General features: G+C 40.0%; 1 protein-coding gene across 3 annotated transcripts in view; it reads left to right on the top strand.

Moving 5' to 3' along the window:
* The window catches only part of dym (dymeclin), a 247,668-nt gene that overhangs the window by 141,776 nt on the left and 79,532 nt on the right, over positions 1–26,360 (top strand). For 2 of the 3 annotated variants that reach the window (XM_078419291.1, XM_078419432.1), the window contains exon 14: positions 6,456–6,620. The exons of the other annotated variant lie outside the window; for it this stretch is intronic. In XM_078419291.1, the coding sequence (XP_078275417.1) occupies positions 6,456–6,620 (165 nt within the window). The remainder of the gene's footprint in view (positions 1–6,455; positions 6,621–26,360) is intronic. 3 annotated transcript variants of the gene reach the window in all.

The following is a 26,360-nucleotide window of genomic DNA, read 5'->3' as shown; positions in this document are numbered from 1 at the left end:
CGCAGAGCGACCGGAGATATGATCCGGAAAACAATCGCATCTCCGGCAAGATTGAAAAAAATGTTTGTAAAAGGCATCCAGGCAGAGCTAACTAGATACAGAATTGGCTTCATGGTAGGAAGCTGTGGGTAGTGGTGGAGGTTGTTTTTCAGACTGGAGGCCTGTGACTAGAGGTGTGCCTCAATGATCGTTGCTGACCTGTTTGATGTTTGTCATCTATATCAATGGTATGGACGCGAATGTGCAAGGAATGATTAGTAAGTTTGCAGATGGCACTAAAATAAGTGGTGTTGTAGATCGTGATCATGAATTGTAGAGGTTTCTTGATCAGCTGGGCTAGTGGGCCAAAGAATGGCTAATGGAGTTTCATTCAGATGTGTGAGGAGTTGCATTTTGGGAAATCGAACCGGGGCAGTACCTTCACAGTGAAAGATAGTGCCCTGGAGCATGCTGTAGGTTCAAAGGTCTTTTATTGTCACATGTACCAATTAAGGTACAGTGATATTCGAATTACCATACAGCCATACTTTAAAAAAAAGCAACAAGACACACAAAAGCATAAAGGTTAACATAAACATCCACCACAGTGGATTCCCCACATTCCTCACTATGATGGAAGGCAATAAAGTCAAACCTTCCTCGGAGTACAGGTATATAGTTCCCGGAAAAAGCGTTGCGAAGGAGGTTTATGGCAAACTAGGCAGCGTCAGTCAAGGAATTGAGAATAGAAATTGGGACATTATGTTACAGTTGTTTCAGATATTGGTGAGGCTCCATTTGTAATATTGTGTTCAGTTCTGGTCACCGTGCTATAGGAAAGATGCCATTGAGCTGGAGTGGAGATAGAGAGAATTTACGGGATTTCCAGAACTTGAGGGGCTGAGCTGTAAGGAGTGATTGGGCGAGGACTTTATTCCTTGAAACACAGGAGGCTGAGGGGTGATCTTAGAGAGGTGTATAAAATCATATGGGGAATAGATAGGGTGAAACAAGAACTTGAAGGCATAGGTTTAAGGGGAGAGTTTTAATTGGAACCTGAAGAGCAACCTTTTCTCTCAGAAGGTGGTGGGTATATGGAACGAGCTGCCAGATGAAGTGGTTGTGGCAGGTACAATAACAATATTTAAAAGACATTTGGAAAGGTATATGGATAGGAATGTTTAAAGAGAAACAGGCCAAACACTGGAAAATGGGACTAGCATAGATGAGACATCTTGGTAGGGATGAATGAGTTGAGCAGAAGGGTCTGTTTTTGTGCTGTGTGACTCTACAACTCTATCCATCTTTCCCACAAGTTTCTATTCCATACCTCCAAAAGCTTTACTAATCATTCCAACCAAACTAGGCTCATCCAAGCCTTGAGTCATGCAGCTGCATTCATCTAGGCAAATGAAGTGTTCCTTAACTCTACATAGTGGAGAGATGGTAGAAAGTCAGTTGGTATATACATTCTGTAGTCAATCCTGCCTTTACCCCTTCTCGTAGATATTCTTTGTGGGTTGGATAATTTTGGCTTCAAATTGATAATAATCCAAAATATTTATAGTAGACAATGCTATGATGGTAATGCGATTGAATGTCAAAGGGAAGTGGTTTTGACTCTCTTTTATGTGGTGCTTATTGCATTACAATTATACATCACGAGTGTTGTTTGCCATTTTTCAGCCCATGTTGTTTATATCTTGCTTTTTGACTGCTTTATTAGCTGAGAAATTACAAGTGTAGTTGAATATTGCTGTCTTTCTGATCTGGGATGGAGAGAAGGGCAGCACGGAAAGCCAGGGAATTACAGGCCTTTGAGCCTGACGTCAGTGGTGGGAATATTGTTGGAGGGGATTCTTGGAAATTAAGATTCTCAGAAACTAGATTCTTAGTTTTTTGCAGAGGTCATCAAGAGGATTGATGAGGGCAGGGCAGGGCAGTGGACTTTGTCCACATGAGATTTGGCAGAGGGCTGGGCCTTTGACAAAATCCTGCGTTAGGCTAGTCTGGAAGGTTAGAGCGCACGGAATCCAAGGTGAGCTAACCAGTTGTATTCAAAATTGCATTGGAGGAAGGAGTCAAAGTGTAGTTGTGTAGGGTTGTTTTTCTGATTGGAAGAGAATTCAAACTAGAGGGCAGAGGCTTAATGTTAGAGGGGAGAATTTCACGAGGGACCTCAGGCGGCAACTTTTTTCCACTCAGAGGGTAGTCCGTATCTGGAATAATCTGGCAGGGGAAGTATAGAAGTGGATACAATTATAACTTTAAAAGTCAGTTGGACAGGTATATGGACAGGAAGGGTTCATCCGACTATCAGCCAAATCCAGATGTTGGGGATTAGGCCAATATGTAAAGTTGATTGGCAGGACTCCAAGGTGGGCCAAAGGGCCTGATTCTATCCTGCAGGTTCTATTTCTTCCCCGTTTCTTCCCAGCTGTTACCAGGTAACTGAACTATCCTCTCACCAGCTAGAGTGCGGTCCTGACCTCCGATCTACCTCATTGGAAACCTATAAACTATCTTTAATCACACTTTATCGGACTTATCTGGCACAAAATTTTGCACTCTTTATCCTTTATCCTTTATCTATGCACTGTGGACGGCTTGATTATTATCATGTATTATCATGTATCATCTTTGCCGGGAAAGCACGCAACAAAAAGCGTTTCACTGTACCTCGGTACACGTGACAATAATAAACTAAACTAAACCAGCTCTATGACTAAGGATTTTGATGAAGGAGTTGATAATAGCAAGGCTCAGTACTCTGCCCTGAGAAACTTTTACATTGAAGTATTCTGGCTTTGGTCTCCAGCGATCCTAATCATCATTCCTCCAGCCATTAAGGTTTTCCCATTTTGCTAATTGAAATCAATATTACTAGGTCTCCCCGGTGCCTCTCTGATGCTGCCCTTGGAATTCAGTGGCTGTGTTCATACTTGGATCCATACTAAAATGAGGTCTGTGTTTTTGGCAGAATTGAGCACTATTAATGCAGGATAGACTGCAGATGCCGGAATCTTAAGCAAAATGCAAATTGCTGGGTAAGGCAGAGAAAACTTCTCTACTTATCACCTCCAGCCTTGGCTGCTATCTCCACTCTTCTCTTTTAATGGTTGCTGGTATTGATTTATTATTGTCACGTGTACTAAGAGACAGCGAAAAAACTTTGTTTTGCATGCTCTCAGGCAAATCCTCCGTGCACGAGTACAATCAAACCATACATGATTGCAACAGGTAGTGCAAAAAGAGAAAGGAAAAAGAGTGCAGAATATAGTGTACAGCTACAGATAAAGTGCAGATTAAAAAACTGCATGGGCCACAATGAGGTAGATTGGAAGATTGGAAATACATCCTTAGCTTATGAGAAGTCCACTCAAGAGTTTGCTTACAGTCGGGAAGAAGCAGTTCCTGAATCTGGGGGTATGCACTTTCAAACTTGCATTTTGTGCTCACCAGAAGGAGAGAGAAGAAGGAATGAGTGAGTGGTCCTAGATTATGCTGGCTGCATACCCGAGGCAGCGTGTAGTGTAGATAGAGTCATTGGGTGTGGCTGGTTTGCATTATATATTGGGCTGCATCCACAACTCTGGAATTTTTTGCGGTCTTGGACGGAGCAGTTGCCAAACTGAGATGTGATGGATCCCAATGGGATGCTTTCTATGGCCCATCTGTAGAAATTGGTCAGCATCATTTGAGAAACTATTAATCTCTTTGGCGTTCTGAGGAAATAGAGGAGTTGTTGTGCTTTGTTGGCTGTAGCATCAATATGAATGGACTAGGACAAATTGTTGATGATATTTGTGTCTAGGAACTGGTAGTTCTTAACCGTCTGCACTGCAGCACCACGGATGTAGACTAGGGTGTATTCTCCATGCCACTTTCTGAAGTCGATGACCAGCTCCTTCAGACATACAAGAAATCGTAACAGTGCAGTTTTGTGAAAGGAGAATCATGTTTAATACATTTATTAGTTGTCTACAGAGAGTCAAGAGTGTCATATATACTGACAATGGAACTCTTACTTGCAGCAACATAACAAGCCTGTAAACTCAATATAACTAGATCATATGTAATAAGCACAATACTAGTGCAAGAAAATCCATAGATGTTCATAGTTGAGGTTACAGTTGTGTTCAAGAGCCTGATGGTTGCTGGGCAGAAGCTATTCTTTAACCTGGCGGTCATGGTTTTCAGACTCTTGTACTTCTTTCCCTGTGGTAGGAGTGAAATGAGAATGTGGCCAGGTTGATGCGGGTGTCTGGTGATATCGGTTGCCTTTTTGAGGCAGCGCCTCCTGAAGATTCCTTCGATGATGGGGAGGTCAGTACCTGTGATGGACCGGGCAGCATTTACCACTCTGTGTAACCTCCTTTATTCTTGGCATTCGAGTTGCTGAACCAGGCCATGGTGCAACCAGTCAATATATTCTCTGCTGTACACTTGTTAACATGTAGGTTTGATAACAGGGAACCAGCAGGTGTAGTGCATTTGGATTTCAAGAATCCAAGGGCGGCACGGTAGCGCAGCGGTAGAGTTGCTGCTTTACAGCGAATGCAGCGCCGGAGACACAGGTTCGATCCTGACTACGGGTGCTGCACTGTAAGGAGTTTGTACGTTCTCCCGTGACCTGCGTGGGTTTTCTCCGAGATCTTCGGTTTCCTCCCACACTCCAAAGACGTACAGGTATGTATGTTAATTGGCTGGGTAAATGTAAAAATTGTCCCTAGTGGGTGTAGGATAGTGTTAATGTACGGGGATCACTGGGCGGCACGGACTTGGAGGGCCGAAAAGGCCTGTTTCCGGCTGTAGATATATGATATGATGATATGATATGATGATTTCTTAAGGTGCCACATAAAAGGTCGCAGACCTTGATATGTTCGCACAGATAGAGAGGATCGACTAAACAACAGAAAATAGTTGGGTTAGAATTTTAATAGGTTGCCTCAGAAACGAAATTCTAGGGCATTGACTATTTCATGAAGGAACTTCACGTAGTGCAACTCAATTTTCTGATGTTATGCAGAAGAATGGGACGGTATGATGCAAAGAGTCCACAAAGAGACACAGATAGGTTAAGTGAGCGGGTAAAAATCTGGAGGGTGGTTTATAATGTAGGTAAATGCATGGTTATCTACTTTGGTGGGAAGAATCAAATGATGGGATGTGCAAAGGGATCTAGATGTCACTGTAACCAGACACAAAGTTAGCATATGGGTACAGCCAGTAATTAGAAAGGGAAATGGAAAGTTGGCCATTGGAGCTGGAATGTAGAAGTAAGGAATTTTTGCTACAACTTACAAAATGATGTTAATTCCACAGCTGGAATACCGGTTACAATTATGGTCTCCTTAAGGAAGGATATATGTGCATTGGGGCGGTTGAGACACGATTTACTGAGTTGATTCTTGGAATGCGGATGTTGATTTTATCAGAAAAGATTGAACAGATTGAGCCTATGCTCATTTGAATTGAGAAGAATGTAATAATTTCCTGAAATGTATAAGGATATCAGAATTCTCAATAAGGGTTATACTGAAAGAATGATTCCTTTTATGATAAATCGAGAACTAGAGGTCATAGTTTCAGAACATAAAATGGAGGTAAGGACTCTTTTTGACAGTCACAAATCGTTGGTGTTCTTTATTGAAGAAATCTGTGGATGCTGAATCATTCAGTTTATTAAGAGATTGGGACAGACAGATTTCTTTTTGTATTTAGAGAATTTGAGGCAATGCGAAACAGGCAGGAAAATTGAACAGTAGCCAAGATCAGATCAACCATGCTCTTACTGAATAGTGGACCAGTATTGAGGGCCATGTAAGCTATTCTTGCTCCTTTTTAATTTCTTATGTCAAGTATTTTATTTATCTAATAAATGCAATTGAGTGCAGATAATGAAAAACGGAGCAAATTTTATTTTCCTACAAAATCTTTATTGGCATTTTGCAACACAATTGAATTGAATTTAATTTAATTTAATTTAATTTACTTGTCATTCAAAATAAATTTGAACAAAATGTCATTACCATACAGTCAACAATAAAAAGCAAACAAAACACACACTTACATAATTTAACATAAACATCCTTCACAGTGACTCTCATCCAGGCACCTCCTCACTGTGATGGAAGGTTAAAAAAAAGTCTTATCTCTTCCTTGCTTCTTCTCCCGCGGTCAGGCAGTCAAACTGCTGTGTCGTGGCAATTGAGACTCCTGATATTGAAGCCCCCACCGGGCGATGGAAGATCCAGCAACCGAGCTGCGCCGGACGATGAAAGGTCCTGCGAACGGGCCGATTCAAACCTTCTGTAATGATTTTATTTTCCATTCAAACGATTTGCATCTCTTGTTTCTGCATTTAATGTGATTGCAATTACAAAATCTTTTAAAATTGCAGAATTCCTTTATTTTAAAGAGTAAACGTATACTCCCCTTAACTCCCTTTCTCCCTTAACTTTGTTTTTCAGTTATACTTGCCGCCTCTTGCGGAGATACCTGTATGCATTCGACAAAATACATTTTCCCTGCTCTCACAGCACCACATTGCAACAGTGGTTTTCAACTTGCAGTGACACAGGAGAGGACAAAATATACTTTATGTGCTCGCATATTCTCAAGTCTTCTGCTTCAAGGTTATTAAGATTTGCTCTTCAATGTACTGTGTTGCATGCAGCAATTCCCTTTGCCTGATCGTGCATGCTACTACAGTATTAAAATGCCAGTGTTGAAGCTGTGTTTCCTCCTTTAATTTTCCAGCTTCCTACTCTTAGAAAGCAACTGTAACCTTGCTGTGGCTTTTTTGAGTAAATGTTTTGCACAGTGTACTGCCCACAATAATGTACCAGATTCATTATTTAAGAAGGGCTGCACTGAATAGTTTGAACTATAGACCAGTGAGCCTAACATCTGGTGTAAGTAAGTTAATGAAGAGGATTCTGAGGGATAAGATATTTATGCATTGGATAGATGGGCTGATTAGGGATAGTTTTGTACGTGGGAGATGATGTCTCACGAATTTGATTGAGTTTTATGAAGGTTTCTGTTTGTGGTTCATATCATTGATTTGGATATGAATGTAAGCGGCTTGATTAATAGACAGACATGAAGGGAATAGATAGGATGAAAGCACAGTATCTTTTATCCAGGGTAGGGGAATCAAGAACCAAGAAGATTGATAAGGACAAGGTTTAGACAATGTCCACATGGAGTTCAGCAAGACTTTGATAAGGTTCCACGTGGTAGACTGCTCTTGAAAGTTAGATCGCATGGGATCCAGGGAGAACTAGCTGACTACATACAGAATTGGTTTCATGGAAGGAGGCAGAGGGTGATAGTGGAAGACTGTTTCTCAGACTTGAGGACTATGACTAATGGTGTGCTTCAGGGATCAGTGCTAGGCCCATTGCTGTTCGTGGTTTATTTCAACGATTTGGATAAAAATGTACAAGGCATGATTAGTAGACAGACATGAGAGGAATAGATAGGATGCATGCACCCTGGTCTTTTTATCCAGGGTGGGAAATCAAGAACCAGAGAACATAGGTTTAAGGTGAGAAGGAAAAGAAAAAAAAAGGAACCCGAGGGTCAACTTTTTCATTCAGTTGGTGGTGTTTAGTTTAGTTTATTATTGTCACGTGTACCGAGGTACAGTGAAAAGCTTATTTATGCATGCTAATCAGTCAAAGAAAAGACTATACATAATGTGGTGTCAGGGATGACGCCAGGTCAATAATGACTACACTGAAACTGGCAGGTGGGTGAATTGACATGATATGATTTATTTATAATGAGATAATGGTGATGAAAAGGTCCAGGTCCGCATGGGGGGCCCAGTCCTTCATTGTCAATGAGGAGGGGTTGGCTATCTTAGATTTGTTCCAGCAGCACACTGGCCTCAAGAGGAGCTGTTGGTGGTCTCAAGCTTCATAAGTTTCGTAAGTCATAGGAGCAGAATCAAGTCTATTCCGCCATTCAATCATGGCTGATCTATATTTATCTCTCAACACGATTCTCCTGCCTTCTCTCCATAACCCCTGACACCAGTAGTAATCAAGAAATCTCCACCTTAAAATGATTTTAGGAAAAGAGGATGCGTTTTTGAAATTAAACGTTATTTGTTATAAAAATACATTTAAAAATTGATTCATTTTTCATTTGGTGGTCCCAACCCTGAATGGTCTAATAGAATACTTAATTAATTAATTAATAATAATACTTTCAAGTCATTACAAACTACAAGAATATGCCAGTCTATCATGATATTATATCCTCCCTCAAAAATGTTGCACCCTTCTGCTTTCATTACTTTAAAATGGATATTGTAAGTTTCACAATCCCCAGGAGACCAACAATGCTGATAATGGTTCAGTTTAGATGGATAAAATGGCACCTCTTCCAAGGATGTTGAACAGTAATCCAGTTGGACTGTCGCAATAAATGGGTCAAGCGAGGTGGAGTTGGTTAACATTCATGTGGGTGTGAAGCTATGACCCAGATCAGAGAGTGAAGACATTAAAGAACAGCATAGAAGAGGGGAACAAGTATTTACTTTTTGTGGAAAATTCAGAAGTAAAAGTTTAAGCAAAGGAAGAGAATCATTGCAGGAGATGCTCAGGCAGTAATGGAACTAAAAAGTTCACTGAGCTGAATAATGAAGAAAGACGTTGGTGCAGAATGCAACGGTTGATTGAGACAAAAGTTACCAAGGACCAGGAGTTATCAGGGATCACTTTTCCTGAAGATGTTACCTGAAACTCTCATTTACGGCAGTAACAGTAGTAGATGCCTAATTTAAGGTTGATCTGATGATGGGAAGCAACTTTTTTAAGGCTGTTAAAGAGGAAGTGTAAGTTGGACCAGAGACAGTTCATAATGCGTTTACATGGGATAGAAGAAGGAAAATGGTGAAATTATTTTTAAACTGATCGTTGTGGTAGGAGGTGGATCCCCCTATGGGCAAGATAAGGTAATTGGGGAAATGAGAAAAAAAGTAAGACTGGACCTTACTCTACCTTACTCCAGTCTCTACCTTTTTTCAAAATAAAACCATGAGTTTCTCATATTTGTTGTAAATAGATGGTGAAAGCAAATAAAATATGTTGTTATTTTTGCTTTGGAGTATGTTCCTGGAATTTAGTTCTTTTGAACACAGGTGACTGAGTCCAATTATAGTTTAGTTTAGTTTAATTTATAGATACATAAAAACATAGAAAATAGGCGCAGGAGGAGGCCATTTGGCCCTTCGAGCCAGCACCGCCATTCATTGTGATCATGGCTGATCATCCACAATCAGTAACCTGTGTCTGCCTTCTCCCCATATCCCTTGATTCCACTAGCCCCTAAAGCTCTATCTAATAATACAGTGCGGAAACAGGCCCTACGACCCACCGAATTCACGCCGACCAACAATCCACGCACACTAGCACTATCGTACACACTAGGGACAATTTACAATTTTACCAAGCCAATTAACCTGCAAACCTGTATGTTTTTGGAGTGTGGGAAAACCGGAAAATCCCAGGAAAACCCACGCAGGTCACAGGGAGTACGTTCAAACTCCATACAGACAATACCCATAGTCAGGATCGAACTCAGTGTCTGGCCCTGTAAGGCAGCAACTCTACTGCTGCGCCCGTGATATGTTGAGTGACTACTGCATTGTGAAATGGAAATCTAAGTTGGGCCATTCAGCTAAGGGGCCGAAGTTGGGATACATGCCAAGACAAATATGAGAAAGTGCTGTTCTGGAATGGAGAAATCAAATTGGAGCTGCGAGAACAATTGATGATTGGTGACAGCAGAAGGACTGAGAGGAATTAGTATTGGTTTACTATTTTCACGTGTACTTAGGTACAGTGGAAAAGCTCTGTTTTGAGTTCTATCCAGGCAGATCATCCCACAAAAGAGTGCAAAAGAGAAAATAACTAGAGAGCAGAATTTAGTGTAACATTTACAAAGTGTGGATAGAAATATTTAAGGGCCATAATGAGGTAGATTGGAAGATTGGGAATTCATCCCTACTACGAACCTACTCAAAGTTGTTACTTTAAAATTACATTTATAAGTGACAGAAAATATCCGTGCATCTTTCCAGAAAATGGTACCTTCATAGCAAAGCTGAGCATTTTGGATGACATTTTGGAGTATCATAAAATTAAGAATGTTACTGTCTTGAATGAACACAACAAAACAATTTCATTTCCTTTAATTCTTTACTTGGGTACTCTCATTTCAGCAGTATCTGGATTTGGCCATCACTTTGTAGCTGACTTGATACCCCATTTAGTACACGTACTCTGGAATGTTCAAGCAAGCTTGCAAACAGAATTTGTGCTCAATTGGTTCATGGCCTCATAGATTTTCCTAACTGAGTTAGATCTACCTACCCTCGGTTAGATTTTCCTTTAGGTTTTGGATCAAAGCGATGCAAGTAGAGTAAAATACCAATATATAGACATGTTGAAAAGCTGTTATTTTATGACAGTAAGTACAGAATGGATTACTTTTGATAAGTATTTGTATACTGCAGTAGTACTGAAATTGGCCTCAGTGCCCTGTCACAATGTGTATGAAATAATGGAAATTTCAGGAAAATAACTGCTTCTCTGATTGTATTCCATTGTTCATTCCATTCTTTTTAATTGGTTTTTTTGCATAAGCTAATAAAGGTCAAATCTGCATTAGCTGAATGATATCATTTGCCACTAGGTAAAAGAATAACATGCACTCTATTTCTAATCTTTTGGTTATGTATCTAGTTTATTTATGATCACTTATTTTCTCATTGTTTTTATTGTTCATTTTCCTTTTTCCTTCATCTATTCTTACCAATCCAAAAAAGTGCAATTAAGAAAATTGAAAGGAAGTTTATTTTTTCATGGATTCATTCGGAGGATATGACTAAGCTGTGTGCCATTATTAACAAAAGAAAATTTGCAAAAAAAACAATTAAATAGCTCTTGGTAATTGGTTGAATTTGAACTTGAAATCAAATCTACCGATTTGGTAGACTTGACATTTTCTATTTCACACAATAGCTTCAGTAACTTTTTTATTAATGTTAAGAAAGATATGAAAGTTGAGTCACTGTTCTTGCCAATTTTCCCTACAAAAAGTTAATATTGACATATGGTTCAATGGGTATTGATTCTCCTTTGTTAATTCACTTAAGTTAATAGATGGACTTTGGAAATGAGCCTTTTGTAGTCCTTGGGAACATGCTGAGTCTCTCATGTACATTTCCAGCAAGGATTGTTAGCAGCAAGAAGCTTATTTTGTTTTCTTCTGTAATCCGAGGCCCATTGTGATGCCCATTAGGAGCACGGTTTGACTGCAGGTTTATGTCTTTGCCCACTCATAACTAACACGTAGACTTTTATGTTATCAGTTGAGGTGACATTTGGGTCCAATTCTGAGAGATGAAAGCTAGTATTTCCTCTAAAATATTATCCTGGTTACGTTTTAAGTGTTAATTGGGTTTTTTCTAATTTGTTCCCAGTTGTCTGCTCAGTGCAGCATGCAATGCTGTATTGAGTCACCAGTTAGGGTGCAACTTTGTGGCTTCAGGATGCTATATTCAGATATTTTTGTGCGTCAGCAATAATTATAAAGACGTGTTTCTCCTGAATTCGGCCATTTCTCATTGCAGTGCACCTGAGATGTTTGCTGCGACAAATCAAACAGAAAAACTTGACAGCTCCTGTTAGTCCGTTGCCTAGACATTTTTCCATTATAAAAAAAGCTGAAAAAAATACATCCTGCAGTTCTGTGGTTTCTCTTTATTGTTAAGAAACTTGGCTATGCTTTAATATTTCTTTGAACCCTTTTTGTAAGACATTCTGAAAATGATAGCATCATTGAAAAATGTCATATTTGGCAGCTTCTTTTCTCCCAAGTGTAATAACATTATTTCAAAACCAGAAACAAGATAGTAGTTAAGCAGCATTAGTTATAAACACTTGCAATTTTGAAGTTTTCACATTTGCCTAAAACACGGGAGACCATTCAGCCATTAAATTTATGCCAACTTACTTATAGTCTCAGATCAATTCATTCTCTCACTTAATTTCTTTGTACTTTATTCCCTCACAGATGCCCATGAACAACAATGAGTATCCCACCAAGCACCTGTACATTTACACTGCCCATTAATCTGGCAACCAGTTCTTATTTGGGATGTAGGAGGAAAACGGAGCACCTGGAAAGATTAAATTCAAATTAAGCAGACTACAATTTGATGATTTCTGGAGACATTGAGACATGTAGAGGCCTTTCAGTCTACTGTCCATGCTGGCCATCCAATCCCTTTTAACAGGCCTTGTTCTGTAATATGCTTTTGTGATCCAAATGCTTCTCTGGACATTTAAATTTTATGAGTGTTTCTTCCTTCATCGTTCCCTCATGCATTGTATTGGGCATTCCAACCAATCTCTGGATGAAATTCCCTCTACACCTTTTTCTCCACATCCTAAAAATCTATGCTCTTTAGTTTTAGACACACATACTCTCTTTATGGCCTTCGTAGTTTTGTATAGTTCTAATCAAGTCCTCCTTAAACTCTTCCACTGCAAGGAAAACACGCCCTTCTTAACTAAAGCACCAGTGCAATCACGTCCTTATTACAGAGTGACAACAAGAAGGGTCTCGACCTGAAACGTCACCCATTCCTTCTCTCCTGAGATGCTGCCTGTCCCGCTGAGTTACTCCAGCATTTTGTGTCTATATATTAGATTGTAGACTGTATTCTAGCAGTGACCTAATCAATATTTAAGAAAATTGTACAATAATTTGCAATTGTTCAATTAATGATCAAAAATCATATTGCAGGTTACAACTATCCTTCTCATTATCAATAACAACGCCAGTTTTTATGTCACTTGTGAACCTGCTAATCCTATATCCTAAAGTACAGATGCTCCCCGGCTTACGATGCTTCGACTTAAGATATTTCGACTTTGCGATGGTGCAAACGGCAGCAACCCGTAGCGAGCCACAGCTCGCTTCCGGCCACGCGATCGTGTGTATTAAATGCATTTCAACTTACGATATTTTCGGTTTCCGATGGGTTTCCCGGAACGTAACCCCATCGTAAGTTGAGGAGCACCTGATACAAAAAACTGGAGTAACTCAGCGGGTCAGACAGCATCTCTGGAGAAAAGGAATAGGTGATGTTTCGGGTCGAGACCTTTCTTCGGGCTGAGAGTCAGGGGAAAGAGAAACGAGAGATATAGACGGTGATATAGAGAAATATAGAAGAAATGAATGAAAGATATGCAAAAAAGTAACGATGATAAAGGAAACAGGCCATTATGAGCTGTGGGCTAGGTGAAAACGAGTTACAATGAGACACAACAAGACTTTGAAGTTAGTACAATGTCTTGGGTGGGGGAGAGGTGGAGAGAGAGGGGATGAAATGGTTACTTGAAGTTAGAGAAATCAAAACATACAACTGGGTTAAGCCCACGCGAAATATGAGGTGCTGTTCCTCCAATTTGCGTTTGACCTCACACTAACAATGGAGTGAACATCCAGACTGTTAATGTTTATAACAAACAAAAAAGGTCCCAGCACCTTTTGCTGTGGTACACCATTATTCACAAGCTTTCAACCACAAATGTAACCCTCCATCTTCTATTTTGGATCCAATTTGACAACTTACCTTGGATCTTATGAGTCATCTTTTGGATCAGTTTCCCATGTGGGACCTTGTAAAGGTTTCAAAGTTGTATCATTATTGCATTTCAATAAGAAAGTAAACTAATTAAGCTGTATGTTTTTTTCTTGAAGTGCAGTTTGAAGTCCCGGCCAGACATGGTTGGTACAAACACGAAAAGTACAAAGCAATGCAACCAACGTATTATCTTTTCCATAACTACTCTTCCTTGATTGTTAAGACTCTCCAAGACAAGTATTAAAGTCATAATTAAACTCTCATGTTTTATCTGTTGAGAGTGTGGCAACCTGGTCCATTGCTCCAGGCAGGTGAATGGTGGAATAGCCTCGGACACTAGCTTACATGGATGAGATGTCAGGTCCGGGACTAATAGTACGTGGGTTGGTCAATATAACATGTTAATCCATGATAAATTGGTGTTTCTGTTGTGTTGGTGTAATCTGTGTGCATTCCATTTAAGTGCACTTTGAACAGAACTTTTAATGTGGGTTTTTGGCTTGAGATGGAGATCTTAAACCTAGCACCAAGCTCATGGTCTATCAAGTGAAGTGAAGAGAGATGCTGCATTATTTGTGTTTTAATTGCAAAATCTAGCTTGACTGGGTAAGAAACACCAGTGCTGACAAGTCAAGAGTTTGAAAAATGACTGCAATTAAATTGATATCACAGGAAGATAGGAATTAGCTGTTTGGTTGTAGGTTTTTATAGGCTAGGATCCAGAGCAAAAATTGGTACCTTAAGACAAGGTAATTAAATTGGTAAATAGACATAAAATGCTGGAGTAACTCAGCTTGTCAGGCAGTATCCCTGATGAAAAGGAATAGGTGACGTTTCGGGTCAAGACCCTTCTTCAGACTGAGAGTCAGGGGAGAGGGAAACTAGAGTTATGAAAAGGTACAGGACAATTTGGAGGAATCCATGCAAATTGGAGGAACAGCATTTCATATTTTGCTTGGGCAGCTTACAACACATCAGTATGAAAATTGATTTCTCTCATTTCAAGTAACTTTTGCATTCCGTCGTTCTCCGTCCCTTCCCTACCCTAGTCATCCCGCTAGTTTTACTGTTCGTATCCCCTCATTATCACCTCCACAGCCAGCAATGGACCATTTTGAGCTGTTTGACTATTGATGCCGGCTCTGATTTGTTCTGTACCTTTTCATACCCCTGACACACAGTCTGAAGAAGTGTCTCGACCTGAAACGTTACCTATTCCTTTTCTCCTGGCCCACTGAGTTACTCTTGCATTTAGAATCTATCTTCGTGTAAATTAGCATCTGCAGTTCCTTCCTATATATTCAATGCTAATTAAATGTAATTGTGCGTGATGGGCCAGGTGATGTCATGTGGCTGTAGCATATTTAAACTGCTGAAGATCACTGATCCAGAACAAAGGTGATTACAACAAAATAATTCCAGCATGGAGTTGATGAACTGAACTTCAGAAGCTTCAATGCATCTCAGAGGAAGAAAGATGCCTCTGCATTTTGTTCAAGGATGCAGCCCTACCATTTAGATTAGGTACTGTTGATAAGTTAGTAGTCAAGAACAGGAGGTAGTGATCGCTCATGAAAGAGGTATGGGATCTAAACCTAGTGTTGGAGGAACTTGAAGCCTTGCATTTGTCCAACAGATACACCGTTCTTGCTCCCTGTGTGAACAAGAGCGGGGACTACAGGGAAGATGAATAAACAACCCACATACTGTATCATAAAGGCCATTGTGCAAGTATAAAAGTAAGTGTGGTAGTGGATGGCCATGCAGGAGGACTAAAAGAGTTTCATCTGATAGAATATGAACAGCTGGTTTGCTTTAAAAAATAGATCCAAGATCTCAATGATTTATGTCTTTCTAACCCAAACCATGTGCAAATTAGAATAAACTGAATAAGATCAGAGAAGTAAGTGTGTGATTCAAAGTTTAACGTTTGAGAAATGGATCTTAATTCATAAGGTGCTGGCATTAACATTAAGGAAAGAGGAAGTTGTCCTTCAGGACGTGCTTCACTGGAATTAGGTTGGGATCAATGTCATGGGTGACTAAGGCTGCAGATAATGTGGTGAAGGTTCAGATGAGGGGGAATTTGGAATGCTAATCAAGAGAATTGGGCAGGTTAATGTTAACCAGATTATGAGAGGTAGTGGTAGAGCTTAGAAACCAGAATGCAGTTGCACGTAGGGAAAAATAATTTAAAAAACCAAAATTAAATCTCTTTATTTAAATGCATGGAACATTAATGGCAAGAGACTGAATTAATGACAGAAATGTATGCGTAAAAGCTGACCAAGATTTGGAACTGAATATTCTGAGGTAGTTGCCTTTTTGGTAAGACAGGCAGAAAGAAAGATAATGTGGATAGCTTTATTAATAAAAAGATTGAGCTCCAAGCAATCTTCTTTTCATTAATGAAGCGTACAAAGGTCCTTCACGAATCAGCTTCCTGATGGGATATCACCTTCTGTGTAGGACATAACAGTTCTGTTCATTCAATTCTGTGCATCCAGTTTCAATTTGTTTACTCTGTCTTTATATGTAATCTGGATCACAGTATCTGGGTGGTGGTTTTATGTTCTTTCTACTTCTTGTCAGCTCTGTGTTCTTTGTCTTTTAACTCTTTGTCTTTGTCTTTTAACTTCTTTAACTTCTTTGTCTTAACATCTGGTTACATCACAGATTGTGTGTTTTGTGGTGATGTTGGTGTTGTGCCCCATGTTGTCAGTGTGGTTGCAGGTGTTGTGGGTGTTGATCGTGAACATCACTGGTTTACCAGGTCATGTTTTGGCCGGATGTGGCCCCTGTTCCTTCTTTACTGCTTCCCAGTCTCCGTTTCAATGATGAATGATCTGGGAGTCTCAGCTTTTCTCACAATTTTTGCAGGTGTCCATATTTGCAGAACAGGATCCTGGGCATGAACATGCTGTCCTTTCAGCAGTTCTGGCAATGTTTTGGCATGTCTGTTGAAATACTGACTTCCTTCAGTTTGAGCATCAGTCAGACTTTGTCGTACTTCCGCCTGATCTTGCGGAGGATGTATTTTGTTTGGCAGGGTTGTTTTGTACTTTCTGCCATTTAGAAGCTCTGCTGGTGTTGCTCTGAGTGACAAGAAGGCAAGATTGGGATCTTTGTGTCTCAGCATTTGATGAGCATTTTCTTCACAGTTTGGACCTGTCTATAAACCCTTGTCCCCTGGGATAGTGCAGCGATAAGGTGGTGATGATGAACCCGTATTCTTCTAACAATTCCTTCAATTATTTCAAGGCAAATTGGGTCCCATTATCATAAATCACCTTCTGAGGTATCCCTTGCTCAGCAAACAGGATCCGTACTCCTGTGGATATTGTTGATGCCCTCAGGCCTTTCATCTTTCTGATGAATGGGAACTTTGAGGAATAGCATGCTACAATGAAGTACCATTCTTGATTGTAGGTGAACAAATCCATACCCAAGGTGTGCCATGGCTTTGGTGGCATCTCGCTGGTTATCATGTCTTCTTTCTGTCATGTGTTCCTGAATTTTTGGCATACACCTCATTCATAAGGTCATAAGTGACAGGAGCAGAATAAGGCCATTTGGCCCATCGTCTGCTCCGCCATTCAATCATGGCTGATCTATCTCTCCTCATCCCATTCTCCTGCCTTCTCCCCATAACCCCTGACACCCGTACTAATCAAGAATCTATCTATCTCTGCCGTAAAAATATCCATTGACTTGGCCTCCACAGACTTTGGGGAAAAGAATTCCACAGATTCACCACCCTCTGACTAAAGAAATTCCTCTTCATCTCCTTCCTAAAGGAACATCCTTTAATTCTGGGGCTATGACCTCTAGTCCTAGACTCTCACACTCGTGGAAACATCCTCTCCACATCCACTCTATCAAGCCTTTCACTATTCGGTAAGTTTCAAAGAGGTCCCCCCTCATTCTTCTAAACTCCAGCCAGTACAGGCCCATTGCCGTCAAACGGTCATCATATGTTAACCCATTCATTCCTGGGATCATTCTTGTAAACCTCCTCTGGACCCTCTCCAGAACCAGCACATCCTTCCTCAGATATGGGGCCCAAAATTGTCCTCAATACTCCAAGTGCGGCCTGACCAGCACCTTATAGAGCTTCAGCATTACATCCCTGTTTTGGTATTCTAGCCCTCTTGAAATAAATTGTCTTCTTTTCGAATTGCAAATCCGATTCGAATTGCAAATAAACTTTTTGGGAATGCTGCACCAGCATTCCCAAGTCCCTCTGCACCTCCGATTTCTGGATTCTCTGCCCCAATTTAGAAAAGAGTGTACGTCTCTACCACCCTCGAAATGCATTTAATACACCTGATCACGTGGCTGGAAGTGAGCTGCTGCTCGCTACAGGTCGCTGCCTTTTGCACCATCGCAAAGTCTAAATATTGTAAGTCGAAGCATCTAAATATTGTAAGTCGGGGATCATCTGTACAATGTGGAGTAGTGGCCCCAGCACCACCCTCGATGGAACTCCACTAGTCATTGGCAACCAACCAGAAAAAGCCTCCTTTATTGCCACGCTTTGTCTTCTGCCATCCAACCAACCTGCTATCCATGCTAGTATCTGCCCTTTGATACCATGGCGAGAAGCACGATGGAAATTCAATGATACTTTATTGTCACATGTACCTAGATAGAGTGAAATTCTTTGTTTTGCATACAATTTAATAAAATCATACTATACATAAGCACATTCATAAATAAGTAAGAAAGTGCACAACGTAAACCAGTAACTTACTCACCACTGACATCAGGCTCATCGGCATAGGATGTTAAATGTTTTGTTCCATGGGCAGCAGCCTCTTCAAGAGGAATTTGCTGTTGTTTTTAATTGAATTTGCCTTGAATTTTGTCTCACTGAAGTTGAATCACACCGTTGGCTCAGTGCGGAATACATCTCACTCACCATTAATACAGACTGGAGTTTAGTTTCTGTGAACTGTAGCTTTTAGATCATATTCTGCATTTTGTTTTAATGGATGACATTATCTGTCAGAACACATGAATTTCACTTAAATCTAAAAATGCTTCAAACTTTTGATTTGAACTCAGCTTAATAAGTTGTTTTTGTGAATTCTGAAATAATTTCAAGACTGTTCAATAGCGATTTCACTTAGTGATGTGAGCAGGGGTGAAATTACCCTTCTGCAATGTGCATGGGTACTGCTCAAAAGTTTCAAAGTGAGGTTTCCTTATACGTTTTGTGTAAAGTATTCTCCTTTAAGAACTGTGAACTCGTATGCCTGGAATTTCATCAGTATTTTCTTGGTGGAAAGCTATGCTATTTTTCCAACGATTCTTCCAAATTTACAAGAGGTCTTTGAGAAATCGAGAAATCCGTCAGTAATAATTGTGCCCCATAATCCGCATATTAACTTTTAGTTTTAGTTTTACAGATACAACATGGAAACAGGCCCTTTGGCCTAGCGAGTCCTCTCCGACCATTGATCACTTGTTCATACTAGTTTTATGTTATCCTATCTTTTTATCCACTCTCCACATTCTAGGGGCAATTTACAGGGGCCAATTAACCTACTAAGTCGTACGTCTTTGGGATGTGGGGGGACACCGGAGCACCCGAAGGAAACCCACGTGGTCACGGGGCGAACGTGCAAATCCCACACAGACAGCACCCGATTTCAGGATTGGGCCTGGGTACCCATACTGTGAGGCAGCAGCTCTGAACCCACTTATTTCAGAACTTGTTTTTCTGATCGTACTTTCGTTCTTATTCTCACACCTCAACACGATGATCACCGCTGGAATAAAAACACATGTGGATGTAAGGATTGGAAACAAAATAGAATTTTAGTGTTTTATTTTCCACCTGTGCTCTGGTTTTGCGGCATACATGAAAGGTGGCTGCTTGCAAGGTATAGGTTACGAGTTATGTTCATTTGAAACAAACTCCAGCATTACTTCATCTTCATGAGAAAGAGAATCAAAAGTCAAAACTACTCTGGTCAGCATTGTTGGTGCAATGTACAATGGTTTGGAAGGCAAGCATAAAATAAATTAATTTTGCAAACAGCAGTAATAATTATGTTGTCAGTAAGTTTCAACTCCGTACTTGCTTTTATTATGCATTTTTACTGTTCTAGTAGATTACATATTTTTATTTTTTACCATGCTTACATAAGTAGAATATCAGATGCTTTTTATTATTTTCAAATTATTGTAATTTAAATTTTTTGGGGGGTGAACAGTAAAAATAGCAACTTATTAATTGATGTCAAACAGATTCTGAATCAGTCTGTGCCTCCAACCCATTAGCTTCCAAACCTCACTTGCATAAGTTGTATACGGTGCTAAGTACAGTATTGCATATCTACTGCTGCTTCATTACCGCAGACAGGAAATCAGCGATGGGTGAGAAAAACAAGTGTCTGGCTGAGAAATATGTAAACCTATCCTTGTAACTCGGTGTTGGATTTTTTTTTGCTTTCTTCATTTAGGATGTGGTTGCCGGCAGAAAACAATACCTTGCGCTCTAAATTTTTATTGTTACTGATGTCTGCTAATACTTAGTTTTAGGACAATAATATCCCGATGAAAAAAAAAATTGAATGCATTTTTTTATTTGAACAGAGAAATGAGATAAATCTGATTTTTTTCATATCTAAGTGTTTCTGGTAGATCCAGGCCCAAGCACGTTTCGACAAATTTAGAAGGCATTATTCTTCATTGCACAACATTATTTATTCAATCATTTGTTATTTAAGATGACAACCATCATCCAAATGCAGCTGAATTTCACATCACATTTATAGTTCTGGTTTTCTAAAGAAGAACGCATAGGATCAGTGCTCTTTAGGGTCCTTTCTCAGATTCATGGCATGTTCCCAACTAATCTCACCAACTTCTACAGATGCGCCTAGAAAGCATTTTATTGGCATGCATCACAACAAGGCTTGGGAACAGCTCCATCCTAGACTGCAAGAAATTGCAGAGAATTGTGAATGCAGCCCAGACCATTACACAAACTAACCTCCATCCCATTGACTCAATTAACACCTCATGCTGCCTCGGCAAGGCCACCAGCATAATCAAGGACGAGTCGCATCCTGGCCACCCCCTGTTCTCCCCTCTCCCATCGGGCAAAAGGTATAGAAGTGTGAAAACATACACTTCCACATTCAGGGACTGTTTCTTCCCAGCTGTTATTAGGCAACTGAACCATCCTACCAACAACTCGAGACCTTTACTGAGCTACTGTCTACCTCATAGAAGACCCACTGACTATCTTTGATGGACTCTACTGCACTTTATCTTGCACTAAACATTATTCCCTTTATCATGTATCTGTACACTGTGGATGGCTCGATTGTAATCACGTATTGTCTTTCCGCTGACCAGTTAGCAAGCAACAAAAGCTTGTCATTGTACCTCGGTACAATGTATCAAAAAACTAAACTAAACTAAACTAACTAACTAACTAAACTTACTAAACTCATCTGCTATTTCTCCCCCCATCTCCCCCCTCTGATCTATATCCTGCTAATTCCTGTCTGTCCGCAACTCCAGCAATCATGTTGTCATCTGCAAACTTACTAACCAACACATCTCCATATATGTCCAAGTCATTTATCTATATTGCAAATAACAGAGATCCGAGAGAAGATCCCAGCGAAATTCCACTGGTTAAAGATCTCTAGCCAGAATAACACCCTTCCACAGCAACACTTTGTCTTCTTTGAGTAAGCCAGTTCTGAATCCAAATGATGTAGCCACTGTGGTTCTCATGCATCTTAATCTTCTGGCTCAGCCTATCCATGAGGTACTTTGTCAAATACCTTACTCAAATCCATGTAGACAACATCCACTGCCATACACTCATTGATCACCTTTATCACTTTATCAAAATACTCAAATCAAGTTTATAGATATGACCTGCTGTGAACAAAGCCTTGCTGACGGTCTCTAATTCTCTTCCACACGCGAGTAAATCCGATCGCATAGAATACTCTCCAATAGCTTCCCTACCACTGACGTGAGGTTTACCAGCCTATAATTTCCTGGATTATCTCTACTTCCTTTCTTAAATAAATTGCCTCCCAGGAATTAGTATCAGGATACCACTGTACAGTTCCTTCAGGAAATAGCTATGTACTACTGTTCATTTTCTAGCACTTGGCCAATTTTACATTCACTCCCACTATCCCCTTAAATTCTATGGATTTTAAAAACTATTTTGAATGCCTTTTTAAACGTTCATATACACAATATTTACAGCAAAAGCAAGCTACCGTGGATGTTGGAAATCTGAAATTAAAACTGAAAATACTGAGAATCATGACTGTAACTGAGAAGATATCTGAGAGAGTAACCATTGAAATGGAAAATAAATATTAAAAATTGTGGATAATGGAAAGGATTGATAGAGCTGTAGGCGACTCTAAAATAGGAAATGGTAGAAGTATTAAGCAGTTCAGGCAGCCTCTATGGTGACAAATAGTTAAAATGAGAAAACTGTTCTCTTTCCATCAATGCTGGTTGCCCTGCTGAATAGTTCCACCATTTTCTGTTTTAATACCTACTGCCGTTTCATTATCATTCCTCTTCTTAGCTTTATCTCCCATAATCTATATTTTTCAACATCTGGTTTTCTTTTCAATAATTACTTGAGTGCTTTTTTGATATTGCAGAAGTTTAAATTGTGCACACGTGAGATACAGATGCTGGAAGTCTGGTATAAAAATAAAGTGCTAAGAATTTCTCCGTAGATCAGGGACAGGCTTTGGAGATAGAAACAAAGTTAACATTTCAGCCGGACTTTACCAGGAAAGTTGGCAATGAAACGTCTTAAATTGCATCAAAATTGGACAACCAGGGAGAACATAAACATGGAGGTGAACTAGAATTTATGTTGGCCTTTTGAGGAACTTGGGCAAATTGAATTAGAATTTGGCTTGGTAATTGGACAGAGAGGATGGTGGAAGTCGATGAACAGTGTACCACAGGGCTCTGTGCTGAGAGCCTACTATTTATTATTGGCGGTAATGATTTGGATATGAATTTTCAACAATAAAACTGGTGGTATTGTTGATAATGATGAGGATATTGTAGGCTACAGGATGATATTACCCAGTTGGTAAGATGGGCAGAGCAATGGTAAATGGACTTTAAACAGGTTGGGTGTGAGGCAGTACACTCCGGAAAGACTAATGAGGATAAGACATGGTAGAGCCCGAGAGAGTATAGAAGAATCTTTGTGTACAAGGCCAAGCAGTCCTGAAGGTGGCAGCACAGGTGAATAAGGTGGTGAAGTAGGCAGACACAAAATGCTGGAGTAACTCAACAGGACAGGCAGCATCTCTGGAGAGAAGGAATTGCTGAAGAAGGCACACAGAATAAACAGAAAAGAAGGGAGGTTATATTCCAACTTTGTAAGACACTGGTTAGGGCACAGCTGGAGTACTTCGTACAGTTCTCGTTGCCACGCAATAGGAAGGATGTGATTGGAGAGGATGCTGAGAAGATTCACCAGGATATAGAAAATCCTGAAGACATCGGTAGGAAAGATTGTCGGAAACTATTCCCCATGGCAAAATACCTAAAACCAAAGGGCATAAATTTAAGGTGAGAGATAAAAGGTTTAGATGTAGTCTGAGTAAGAACGGTTTCATCCAAAGGGCAGTTGAATTCTGAAACGGGCTAGTAGAGTAGGTGATGGTGGCAGGTTCTATTACAATATTTAAGAAATTGCCTGGAGCAGCATTTGATTCAACAAGGCATAGAATACTACACGTTATTCCCATTATCCCTCTGAAGAAGGGTCTTGACCCAAAACATCACCCATTCCTTCTCTCCAGAGATGCTGCCTGTCCCGCTGAGTTACTCCAGCTTTTTGTGTCTATCTTCTCTTATCATATATCTATACACGGTAATGGCTCGACTGTAATCATGTATTGTCTTTCTGCTGACTGGATAGCATGCAACAAAAAGCGAGGTACTTTTTCTACACTTGCCATCTTCTTTGCAACTATCAAAGGATGTTAAAATTTAAAATTCTCGCATTCTGAACTCTCTAGTTCTTCCACGATTGTGCCCTCACATTTCTTCCACCCTAACCATCTCCTGCCCACGCTTTTGAACCCCACAAGGTGGTCCAGCCCGTTCCTCCAATTCTGACCCCTTGTGCCTGCCACCCACCCGCCCAAGCCAATGAAGAGCAATAATACCTTCAGGTTTTGAGGAGCTCCCTGGAATTTCCACCTAAATCTCCTCAAAGTTGGTCAATGTACATTTAATTTCCTGATGGGATTAAAGCTATGAAGCTTCATGGAATTTAGCAATTGTTGAGGACTTCTACCCAACTGTGTACTTTTGGGCTGGTGGGATAGGGTGTAGAGGTAAAGGATGATCATAGACCTAAGATTAAGGTATTGATCGTCCATCGGTTGCTCAACTAATTCCTGAGACAGCCAATTTTACAGGTTTGAATGGACTGACATTACGTCATCCTATTTTCATCTACCTAGTTTTCAATTAGAAAATTTCGTAATGATTGTTTCCAATAGTGTGTTTTGGAGTGCCACTTTAAAATGCTTTAAAAGAGTTAAATGCGAATTGATGCTTTCATATATTAGTGATCATATGGAATTTTCAACGCTACTTCAAAACTTTTGGTGCCATCTGCTATTTAGTTGACTGGTTTAATACTTTAACCACTAAAATATCAACCCCACAATCACTGATTCACATCACACCAGTGGGGGTGATATCTAAATTATACATTTGTTATTCACTTGTTTCAAAGAAAGTAAAAGAGCAATTCCCGAAAGCAGTTTGCTCTACCTTTTCCAACACTAAACTGATAATTATGTATAGAGCTAACAGGAGATGTTTCCAAAGGCATCTTGAACCCCTCTGTTGCTGTTAGCTAAGAATATATCTGCCAGCTGGTTAGCAGACAAACAAGGCAGTATTTAAAATATTAGTTAATTATTGCCTGACTGACTCATACTGTTCATCTGAGTTTCTGATTACTGAGTTTACAGTAAACTGTAATTAAACATGCAAGTTATTTCTCAATTACACAAATATAGTAACTGTGGTAGTCTTAAAACGTGCAGTGAACATCCTCATTATAAGATATTACAAATGAAATATGCAACCTTGCTTTACATGTGACTATCATTATGTATTATGCATTGCATTGGTTATTTTAATCTTTTGTTATGACTGGGAGCATGTTGTATGGTGCATTTCCTTATTTCTTTGGTATGTCACCTATCATACATAATTATGCCTGTTGTGATCATACCCCTTAAACAAGATAAATTTATTTAGATTGTAGGTGATTTTTGGAAGACGAACTGGCTGGTTTCCCAAAAACAACAGAAAAAAAAATCAATGGAACATAATTCCATCCTGATACAATTGGGTATTTATAATGGAAAGGTGAAAACATTTCAGTAATTCCAAGAAAATTTTCCCATTTTAAAAATTTACAGTATTTACCCAAAACAAAACTCTTTTCCTTATTAGCCCTAGAAGGAATATTTAATTAAAAAAGATTACGGAAAGTGTCAAATGAAAATCATCTTGTTTTTAGAAGCTTCGGTGCAATCTAAAATGAATTGACTGAATCCAGAAATCCTGCAGATGCTATAAACCTGCTAAGCTCAGACTTGTTTCCTAATTACAACACAGAAATCCAGACTACTCAATCAAATACGTCTAACAATGTTCAGGAAGGAACTGCTGATGCTAGTTTATACCGAAGATAGACACAAAATGCTGGAGTAACTCAGTGGGACAAGCAGTATCTCTGGATAGAAGGAGTAGGTGACGTTTCGGGTCGAGACCGTTCTTCAGACTGAGAGTTTATCTCTTTTCCCATACTTCATCTGACACCATCAAACAAACAAGCATCTTTTTCTTCCCACCCCCCACCCCCCCCATCAACTCCATCAATGCTGCTTTGGGAAAGCAGCCAACATAATCAAGAACCATGCACATCCCAGTCATTCTCTCTTCTCTCCTCTCCCATGAGGCAAAAAAGAGCCTGAAAGCACATACCATCAGTTTCAAGAACAACTTCTTCCCACTATTATCATACTCTTGAACTTGTATGCTTTGGATGAATTCCGATTCTTCCAATCTACCTTGTTACAGCCCTTGGAATTTTTTTTAAATCTGCAATTTATCTGTAGTAGTAACACTGTATTTAGTATTCTGTTTTGTTTTCACTTCCTGATATATGGTATGATTAGCCTTGGTTGGCGTGCAATACAAAGATTTTCATGATATCTCAGTAAAGGTGACAGCAATGTACCAATACCAATTTTCATCTCACTTATGTAAAAGAGCAACTGGGGAGAGGACAGGGTCCAAAAAAATCAACCGGGAGCGCACGGTGGAGTGTCCCGGGGTGTCGCGCGTGCGTGTCCCGGAGAGCCGCGGGCACGCACGCGCGAGTGTCCCGGGGAGCCGGGGACACACTGGAGTCTCCCGGGGAGCCGCGCGCGTGGCGGGAGTGTCGCGCCGTCTTTTGTCTTGTCAACTTGTCTACAGTCAGCTTGTCTTTTTCATTTTGTTTTCACTTTAAATTTCACGTTTTTGTGTACCTTGTGTTTTGTGACTGTCGGCAGACCAATTTCCCTCCAGGGATGAATAAAGTTTTATCGTTATTGTGACAATACATTAACTGACTGAACTGAAGCCTGGCAAGTGACAGATGTTG

Source organism: Rhinoraja longicauda, chromosome 1 (genome assembly GCF_053455715.1).
Source record: "Rhinoraja longicauda isolate Sanriku21f chromosome 1, sRhiLon1.1, whole genome shotgun sequence".
Lineage (NCBI taxonomy): Eukaryota > Metazoa > Chordata > Chondrichthyes > Rajiformes > Arhynchobatidae > Rhinoraja > Rhinoraja longicauda.
Note: the sequence above shows the minus strand (reverse complement) of the source record. Positions and strands in the feature narration are given on the sequence as shown.